This window comes from Brassica oleracea, chromosome C4, assembly GCF_000695525.1.
Source record: "Brassica oleracea var. oleracea cultivar TO1000 chromosome C4, BOL, whole genome shotgun sequence".
NCBI classification, from domain to species: Eukaryota; Viridiplantae; Streptophyta; class Magnoliopsida; order Brassicales; family Brassicaceae; genus Brassica; species Brassica oleracea.
Genome location: NC_027751.1, coordinates 11,188,924 through 11,198,124, shown reverse-complemented (window position 1 = coordinate 11,198,124; position 9,201 = coordinate 11,188,924). Strand labels below are relative to the sequence as shown.

The following is a 9,201-nucleotide window of genomic DNA, read 5'->3' as shown; positions in this document are numbered from 1 at the left end:
TTCCGACGGATTGATGTTTCCTCGGAATTCCGTCGGTTTTTTCCGAGGAACACATTTTTCCTCGGAATTTCCTCGGAATATTCCGACGGATTGATGTTTCCTCGGAATTCCGTCGGTTTTTTCCGAGGAACACATTTTTCCTCGGAATTTCCTCGGAATATTCCGACGGATTGATGTTTCCTCGGAATTCCGTCGGTTTTTTCCGAGGAACACATTTTTCCTCGGAATTTCCTCGGAATATTCCGACGGATTGATGTTTCCTCGGAATTCCGTCGGTTTTTTCCGAGGAACACATTTTTCCTCGGAATTTCCTCGGAATATTCCGACGGATTGATGTTTCCTCGGAATTCCGTCGGTTTTTTCCGAGGAAACCCAAATTTTGGGTTTCCTCGGAATTTCCTCGGAATTTCCTCGGGAAATTCCGAGGATTTCATTTTCCGTCGGAATGTCCGTCAGAATACCGCTGTTTTCTTGTAGTGTTTGTCTTAATAATATTTTTTTTTAAAACTATTATCCGTTTAGAAACTATAATATGAAACCATTGGTTCGACATCACGACTATCTAAGATTCATAACATGAAAACAAACAAATAATAGTAATCTTTTATTATCACAGGAAAAAAAAAACAACCTAAAACCGAACCGATATCCAGATTAAACAGATTAACGCTCTTTATTAAAAAATAACGAAACTAATAATCACATTCCGCGCATGCGCGCGGATTATTACCTAGTTATATATATTTCAGATTAACTTCACTAAATAAAAATAACAGAGTATTTGTCACATAAGGAAGTATGCTAATACAACGCCACCCAAATTAATATGATTGGTTCTCCAAGAATCTCTTGAGATTAGTTTAATTATGTTAATATTTATATATATTTGTTAGCGATAATTAAAACTAATCGTTTGGCAAAGATGCAACTTCTAACAGAATTGAGATTGTCTTTACCTAAACAAATAGGACAAAGGAAACTATAGTTTATATGATGAGTCCGCTTAGGAAAAGGTCTTCTTTAGTCTTATATCAAAATCTTTATATAAGCAGTGCTACTCATCCCTCTATCAGCCTCCATACTCCCATCTTCTTATTGTTGTTAATTATCTCAGAGAGATTGCTAAAAGAGAATCCTACTATAGTTTTCGATAAAGATGGTGACAGATGGTGATGATGATCAACGCTCTGAAGAAGAAGAAGAACCCATCAGAGCTGAGCCTCTTAGGGAAGTTAAGCCTTCGGTCAGAGGAAAAAAGCCGGTCAAAAGAGAGAGAGGGGTTACACCGGAATGGCTGGATAATCTGATGATAACAAAAAAGGGTGTGGACGCGAAGCTGGTGATTGATAAGATGATTCAGACGAGTGATGTCAACCCAAACCAAGGACGTCTCTTGATTCCCTTTAACCAGATAGTGGAGATGGACTTCTTGAACGAGGCAGAGTTGCACCTCATAGATGAACATCAAAGAGATAATAGTAGTAACAAAGGTGTTGCTGTGATAGTGGTCGCATCGGATGGTAGAGGATGGAATGCTAAACTAAGGAGATGGAATATGAACTGTCCCAATTACGCCTTATGTTCTGGATGGAACCACGGCGTCCGCGAGAACAACCTCAAGGACAAGGTAGGGCAGATATTTCGACTATGGTCATTCCACTCCCAAGATGGGACGAAGCTCTATCTTGCCTTCTTTCATAGAGAGTTATCTCTATGTGAAGTGGCACTCAGGCGACTTCCTAAAATTCCAACGAGAAGTAGAACTCCTCGATTTTGTGTTCCATCTCCACCAAGAGTTTCCGAGGTTTTCGACCTAAATATACCATTCGTTGAAGAGATGGATCCTCTCGAAGCTGAACAAGAGAGGCATGATAGGAGGACTCCACTTGAATCAGTCATAGAGACGATGACGACGACGGTGGACCTCGATCGGCTAGGGCCGTCTGTGGACCAAACTATACCATTGGTTGAAGAGATTGATCTTCTCGAAGCTGAACAAGTGAGGCATGATATACCATTGGTTCCAGTGCGCACGGAGATGGCTTCTCTTGAAGCTGAACAAGAGACCTCACAGGAATCAGCCAGAGAGACGACGAGGGTGGACCTCGAGCTCCGGCTGTGGTTTCAATGAGAGATTCCTTGGAAAGACGGCTATGCTATTTATGTGACTGAACCTTTGTTTATTCTGGACCCTAGCTCTCTATTGCCGTGTCACCTAAGTAGTTTCTTTTTTAGGCTTTCAAATGATTTTTTTTTTTTTTTTTTTGGCTTTTTGGTTATAAGAGATTCCTTGGAAAACAACTCTGCTATGTGACTTCATCTTTGTTTATTCTTGACCGTAGCTCTCTTTTGCCGTGTCACCCAAGTAGTTTCTTTCTTTAGGCTTTCAAATGATTTTTTTTGTCCATTACTCGAGTGTTGTAGCTACCTTGATATAATGATATATGAATGTGTGATAATACTATGTAATTATAAAAAAAGCTTATATTTCAAACTAGCGTGATTATGTATTCTTTTAGTAAACGTTTTACGCAAGAAAAGATGAGAATAAACCAGTTAATTATACAAGGAAAGATAATACAAGCAAATTCATTGTAGCCAACACCTAAAGGGTAACTAATAAAGTCATAAGATGTCAGAAACTGATAGAGAAAAAGGCTTTTACATTGGATTATGTTACATTGTTTTTCCAATGGCAGATTCCATATGTTTAAGTAGAAAACGTTGCAGCTTCTTTCTTAACTCTTCGACTTTCTCACTGGCTTCACATCTGTTTCTTATCAGATCATCAAGCCAACAGTTTACTGCTTTAAGGCTGACAAGAAGAGACTCTTTTCCAGTTGCTTCTTCCTTCTTCACAAAGAAGGTCCCTTTCTTCAGTGAGTTCTCCAAATATTTAAAGAACCATTGGCTTGAAACTCGGAGTAGCTCCTCCGCTAAACTCAATGACTCTTTTAACCTGTTTTTACCTTCTAAACTACATCTCTCAGAGTCAGAACGATGTTTTCTTGAAGGCAGTTTCACACCCTTGTAAGCTTGGTTTCTTGGACTTGTTGTATTCTCCTTGGAACTTAGTTTCTCAGATGAGCTTTGAATAATAATGTAGTGATGATGGTCTTGGGAAGAAGCAGCATCCTCTTGTATTCCAGGCTCTTTAAATAAGTTGAACTGAGAAAATCCGGTCACTACTGCATCTTGAACCCAAGCTGCTGCATTTTTCTTAGCTGCTGATCTACACGAACCGTTGTGAGTAAGTAACATATGGACTGCTTTTCCTGTGTTCTGTGTACTGTGGTAGATGTCCAAGAACCGTCGCACAACTTGTCCCGCTGATAAACGTTTAGAAGAGTCACATAGTTCAGCGAAGGATCTGGAGGAACATATATAAGCTACATTAGTAATGAATTACTCGTATAATGAAACTAGAAGAACAACCAATTAGGATATTATTCATTTGTTCTTTCTATTCTTTTACAATTCACTCTTTTAAGCTAAAGAAGCACTAGATAAGACAATGTCTTTTATTGAAAATAATTTTACATTAATTCAAAAAAAAAGAAACTAAAAGAAGCCGGTTAGTGTAGAGAAAAACATACTGTAAACTGAGCAAAACAGACTCCATGGCAGATGCTTCCTCTAGTGCTTTTACTGCGGCCTTTACTGCTACTAGTCTATGTGATGAAACTTCCTGAAACGAGAGATTGAAGACACACATGACTACTAATTCTCATAGTCGCTAGTAAGATTATCCAATTACCGTACCTTTCCAAGCGACTGAATGGTTTTGGGGAGTCCAGTCCATGAGATTCTCTGGTCAGACCAAGTCCTGTGACTTGAAGGCAGCTTATGATACGCAACTGGAGGAGTCACCGCCTTTGATAACGGCTTGATACCATCTTTTGGAGATTTGGCTATGGATATAGGTGATGCAGGCTTAACCACATTTCTATTTCTTAAGGTAGGGGTTTCACAGTTAAGGTGCTTTGATGGGGACTCATTCTTTGGCAGATTCTTATCACTCAAGACCTGCAAAAAAAATCATCAGAATCTTAAGTAAGAAAGATTGTAAATAGTGAAGACAATATCTAAAATAAGTAACGTTTAAGGTATCTCAATTCTAGGGTTGTGGGTTTCACTCACATGTATCAATCTCAGACCATTGTCGTAACTTAAAGAACAAGAAACCAAGAAAGATTGTGAACATTGAAGACAATATTAAGTTGTTGCATATCTAAAAGAAGATATCTCAAAACTAAGGTGTTTGGTTTCACTCATATGTATCAATTTCAGACCATTGATAGTAGTTACTTAAAGAACAAGAAACAGAGGAAGAAGATGAAAAATGTTACCAATTTGGGTTTGAGACGTGGGGAAGAAGAAAGAAGCAATGCTGCGTCACGGCGGCGAGTCACCGGAGGACTAGTATGATCCCAGCAACTCCGTCTCGCAGAGTCCAAGCTCAACCTCCTCGTGTCACCAAGATTCCTTTTCTTCTTGATCGAATCAACCGAGACCGGAGTAAAATCAAGAAGCAAGTCGCTAGAGACGAGATCGCTAGGGTTTCCAACGCACGTCCGCCGCTTCGGGACCGGCTTAAGCCCACGGACGACGGGAACAGGACAACCTTTCTCCACGTGTAAACCGCCGCGAATGTACACAAACTGCCCTAGCTGTATCTCGTCGGAGCGTATCAGATCGGCGTCGTCAGCGGCGGAAACGGCGACGTAAGCGGCGTGGAGAGAGTCGGAGACTTTGACGAAGAACCGTTCGCTACGCCACTGGTTGTCGGAGAGACAGGGGACGATCTCTATGACCTGGAGGAGCGGGAAACGGTGCGAAGACAACAACGGCGAAGAAGAAGAAGAAATGACTTTTCCGGCGGCGAGTTCGAGGAGGTTGGAGAGAACTCCGGGAGTAAGGGATGCCATTGAGTGTCGACGGGGAAAGGCAGCATCTTTGGGGAGAAGGAACAAAGAGTGTGGGGAATCTCAAGAGAGATGTCTCGGGGAGTGTGGAGAGTTTTGTCGGTTCCTATGGCGGGAAACAGACAGTTTTGTCAGAATGCTAAAAAGACTCTCTGTCTGTCTTGGAGATTTGGAAGGTTGCAGGAAGCTTTTGTTGGTAGCAGGTGTAAAGCACGAGGACTTATTTGATTAATAATAAATAATAATTGTTTTTATTTTGTTTCTTTTGAAAAATCCTAATTGCACACTGTAGACTTGGATTGAATTAGTTTTGTTAACTAGTAACTAGGAAAGTGATAGAACTGGGAACTATTATTTGCAGTGGTGAAGGGTATCTGGCCCCCATTCATTCGGTTATACAGCAAACCATAGCGGTAAACTGTTTTGTAAATATTTTTGGGTTAAGTATGACAATTTAGTATCTTATACTACGTAGATTATGTGATAATAGGTTACTTTATTTGATTTTGCCAACAATAATAGGCAGTTTTCAAGGGAGATTTTATACTAAGAGGCACTTTATGAGATTGTCATTGCAATCACCAGCATACAGAGATATTTGAGGTATTGGATATAGTATAACTAGCGCCGGCCTGATATATATTTTATTTGTGATCTAGGTTATTATTTTTTTGTAAAATTTTGTGATTTGTATTTTAGGTTTGTATTTGCAAGAGATGTGTAAGATGAACTACAAAAAAATCATTCTACATCACACAAATAGTATCATAAAAAAATAAATGATATCAATTTGAGACACTTATTAATAAATGATACAAAATATTTGTTTTAAGTATATTTGATTTTTGAGAAATTTTAAGTATATTTAAATTTTAAAACTTTTAAAATAATTTAAACGGATTATCCGAAAACCAAACCGAAATTTATAAATATCTGAATAGAGTTGAAAATTTTAACTTTGAAACACGAATATACCCGAACCGAACTCCAATGATTATCCAAACGCTCAAACTTATTTATATATACGTTGTATGGTAGTTATTTGTGAGTTTCTAAAAGTCCCATTCAAGTTACATTTAGAATATTGGTATAGTTGCTTTGTTTTAAAAAAATAAAATATTGGTATAAATAATGGGATAAATTTTATTTTTATTCTACAAACATTTCATGTGTACGTTTGTAACTTATCCTCGCACTCGAGTGGCTTAGACCGTACAATGATGTCTTCTAGCTTTTAAATTTCTTTATTGTTTCTCGCTATAGTTGAAGGTTAAAACCGAAGCTATAGTTGAGGTAAAAACTGAAGCAATTGTCTCATTTGCTTTCTTGATTTCCATCTAGATTCATTCTTACTGTTCTTTTTTTTTTGTGTTATTGTTTATTTGGACAAAAAACTTTATAAAAAAACTAAAGCAAAGCAAAGCAATGCCTGAGTTATTTTGACAATATCTCCGATCAGATGAAGTTTATAAATTTCTTCATATGAAGTTTATAAATTTCTTCATATGTTTATAGTAAGAGCTTGCTTATAAATTGTCAATATCATCGATGTGGCACCTTCTTGACATTATGTTAGATATAAGATACCAATACATGTTTTGATATTTGGTATACGAATAAAATATTAGGATTTATATACAAAGTTGGTTTAAGTAAACTATTTTAGAGCTGCCGTATAAAGTCTCTTCAATAGATCTATCTAAAGGATTTGTCGTGTAATATGTTTCATATAATGCAGCAAAAATATAAACATTAAAGTATAACAGAGCATCAGGATGATCTTTTCATCGACTTAAAAACCGCAAGAATTTCACATACGCAGTTAAAAAAATGATATGAAGATTGGAAAACTCAATCAGCATACATATGGAGAGAATCTCAAGAGGGAAGTTGAAACAGAAGCACATCTAATCGTAGGAGAAGAAGAAGAGCGAGTGAGACCGAAAAAGATTTGGAAGCTGAGGCGTTAAGAGTTAGAAGAACCCTCTGATCTAGGTCCGTGTTCTCACATGAGTTGGTTGGTCAAGATGCCCTCCATACCCTTCACTGGAGACCTGAATATAAGAGGGTGAGTTTCCCTTGAACACGGACTCAAGTAGCCCTTCATACCATCACTGCAAGTAGTCTCAAGAACATCAGGAAACAGTTAGGGAAAATCTTAAAAGTTGCAAGTGTAAAATCAAACTAACCAGCTGACTTCATATTCATCAACCTTCAGGTTTAAAAAGATAAGAAAGTTATTTTTCATTTGATTTATGAGCCTTAGCTCAGGTTTGATATTCACCTTACCGTCTTCTATCTCCTAGCCACTCAATTACCGACAATGCTTGTCAAGAGAGAAGATTACTTTGGCAAGAGTGCGACGTTGTTATGAAAAGCATGACTCACATAGTGCCGGTTCTACACTTTTTTCATCCTGCAGAACGAAAGTAAAACACTTGAAAGACAATCATTTAAGAAAACATAACCTGATCTGAAGATAATCACTAAAACATTTGAGTGGAGGATTGGCACCTTTAATTTTTTTAACCTTTTTCTTGGCATTTTAATTTCATAAACAGTTGCTATTCACTTTCCATGACTGAAGAACCAACTGTACCACATGAATGGCAGCAAACAACAAACGTAAGTTCTCATGATCATAAGTTCAAGCAATTTGAGAGAGAAGTCTGAATATATATGAGACTAAATTATCTCCCAAAGAGTAAAAATAAAATTTTGATATAAGATTCTGAAAACTCTGAGATTGAACGCCGTTTTCAAACCACGAAGATCATGCTCCTCCTAGACGACAACTTTAGTTTTAAACTAAGATGATCAAACACATGTAAGAAAAGAAACGTAATCGACAAACGGATTCATAATTATATCTCTAATAGGCTCGTTAAAGATTTGGAAACAAAAGTCTGTCTGTTATGAGTATAAACGCCTGCGTTAGTTCTAAACTAAGATGAGCATGAAGTTTAAGAACAGAATCACCTTAGCAGGAGCATGTCCACACCGTCAGCTCTCCACCGCGCTCGTTTCCCAAAATCAGAGACCTTGACGGTTGAAGAAAAGCGGAAAGCCGGCAAATCAGAGAGAACGATTGATGGTTAGCCATTATACTGGAAAATAAATTTCTAGCAAGATTAAGAATTGTGAGGATGATGCTAAAGGGTTGAAGGCTGACCTTCTTATAGGTTGAGATCCACAATCTGGAAAAGAGATAAGAAGCATTAAATGATTAATCATCATGGTTGTGGGTGGAAGAAGTAAAGATGGTTGTTAACGGCGACGAATCATTGCATCTCGTAACGTTTCAGAGGAAAAAGTTAGCCGAACCGACACGAAGAAAACTTGAGCAAGAGATTCCTCCCGAATATTCGTCTCCCACAACGTCCTGAAACTCCATTGCCGGCTCGTCTGAGATTGAAGAAGCTGAGATGATGAAGATCAAACCTAGATTTCGTAATCGCCGTTCATCGGGAAGAAGACGAATCCTTTTGTCCCGCACCCACAATTTCACGCGATACATTAAAAGCCCACAATCAAAGCCCATTAGACATCATGGAAAGGAAACGGTGAGTTTCATCTGACTCGGATACGTGTCGGCTCCTCAAAACTCGAATTGATGACATGGCATCCGAGCTGGACCCCATAGAAATGATTCAAAGTCTTCTTTATATATAACTAGGTGACCGGTCCGCACCCTGTGCGGGCATAAGAACATGATCGGTCCGCACCATGTGTTCTCTCTCGGTCCGTACCTCACGAGAGGGAACACAGTAACGTCAGTATGAAGAAGCAGATATTGTGTGTATGTACAATTGCAATGTCACAAAATATTTTGTGTGTTTACGAAGATACTTTCATTCAAAAAATGGAATAAATAGTGTATAGTTTTAGAAGTAACAGATTTTATATTATCATTAACTAGAATTGTATTGTATATGTTTCGTAATTCTTTATTTTAGGTGAATAATATTATTTTTCCATAAATAATAAACAAACATTTATGTATACATATTAAAAGAAAATATAATAAAAATCAAAATATTATCCATAAATAATATAAATTATGAAGTACATTTTTCGATAAAGAAAGTAAATTCAATTAGAAACTTGCAAAAAATTAAATAAATTTTGTAAGCAATTTGACGGGTTAACATTATTTGATAGATTTATAAATTTTTAAATTTTATTGAACATGAAATAATATTAAATTGACATACTGTCATCGGTCTCCTAACTCATCACAACCCATCTAGCAAATACAAAAAGTAAATAATTGCAA

At 37.4% G+C, this 9,201-nt stretch overlaps 2 protein-coding genes and 1 long non-coding RNA gene across 7 annotated transcripts; 1 reads left to right on the top strand and 2 right to left on the bottom strand.

Annotated features, from left to right (window-relative positions):
• Nucleotides 1–1,092: 1,092 nt before the first annotated feature.
• LOC106341246 lies at nucleotides 1,093–2,203 on the top strand. The gene has a single exon (XM_013780052.1). It carries the CDS (start codon nucleotides 1,157–1,159, stop codon nucleotides 2,129–2,131), a length of 975 nt encoding a protein of 324 aa, XP_013635506.1. The 5' UTR covers nucleotides 1,093–1,156; the 3' UTR covers nucleotides 2,132–2,203.
• A 370-nt stretch (nucleotides 2,204–2,573) lies between these two features.
• On the bottom strand, nucleotides 2,574–4,974 carry LOC106340641. Its single transcript, XM_013779485.1, has 4 exons — nucleotides 4,350–4,974; nucleotides 3,763–4,026; nucleotides 3,597–3,688; nucleotides 2,574–3,370 (listed from the first exon to the last, which is right to left on the bottom strand). Exons 1-4 carry the CDS (start codon nucleotides 4,926–4,928, stop codon nucleotides 2,677–2,679), a joined length of 1,629 nt encoding a protein of 542 aa, XP_013634939.1. The 5' UTR covers nucleotides 4,929–4,974; the 3' UTR covers nucleotides 2,574–2,676.
• A 1,711-nt stretch (nucleotides 4,975–6,685) lies between these two features.
• Nucleotides 6,686–8,441, bottom strand: LOC106337407. Of its 5 annotated transcripts, none has more exons than XR_001269012.1 (5): nucleotides 8,098–8,441; nucleotides 7,905–7,966; nucleotides 7,440–7,518; nucleotides 7,115–7,341; nucleotides 6,691–7,039 (listed from the first exon to the last, which is right to left on the bottom strand). It is a non-coding gene; the product is annotated as an uncharacterized LOC106337407 (long non-coding RNA). The 5 variants fall into 5 exon arrangements; XR_001269010.1 differs by having other exon boundaries at nucleotides 6,691–7,137; nucleotides 7,210–7,341; nucleotides 8,098–8,440; XR_001269009.1 differs by having other exon boundaries at nucleotides 7,210–7,341; nucleotides 8,098–8,440.
• Nucleotides 8,442–9,201: the final 760 nt, after the last annotated feature.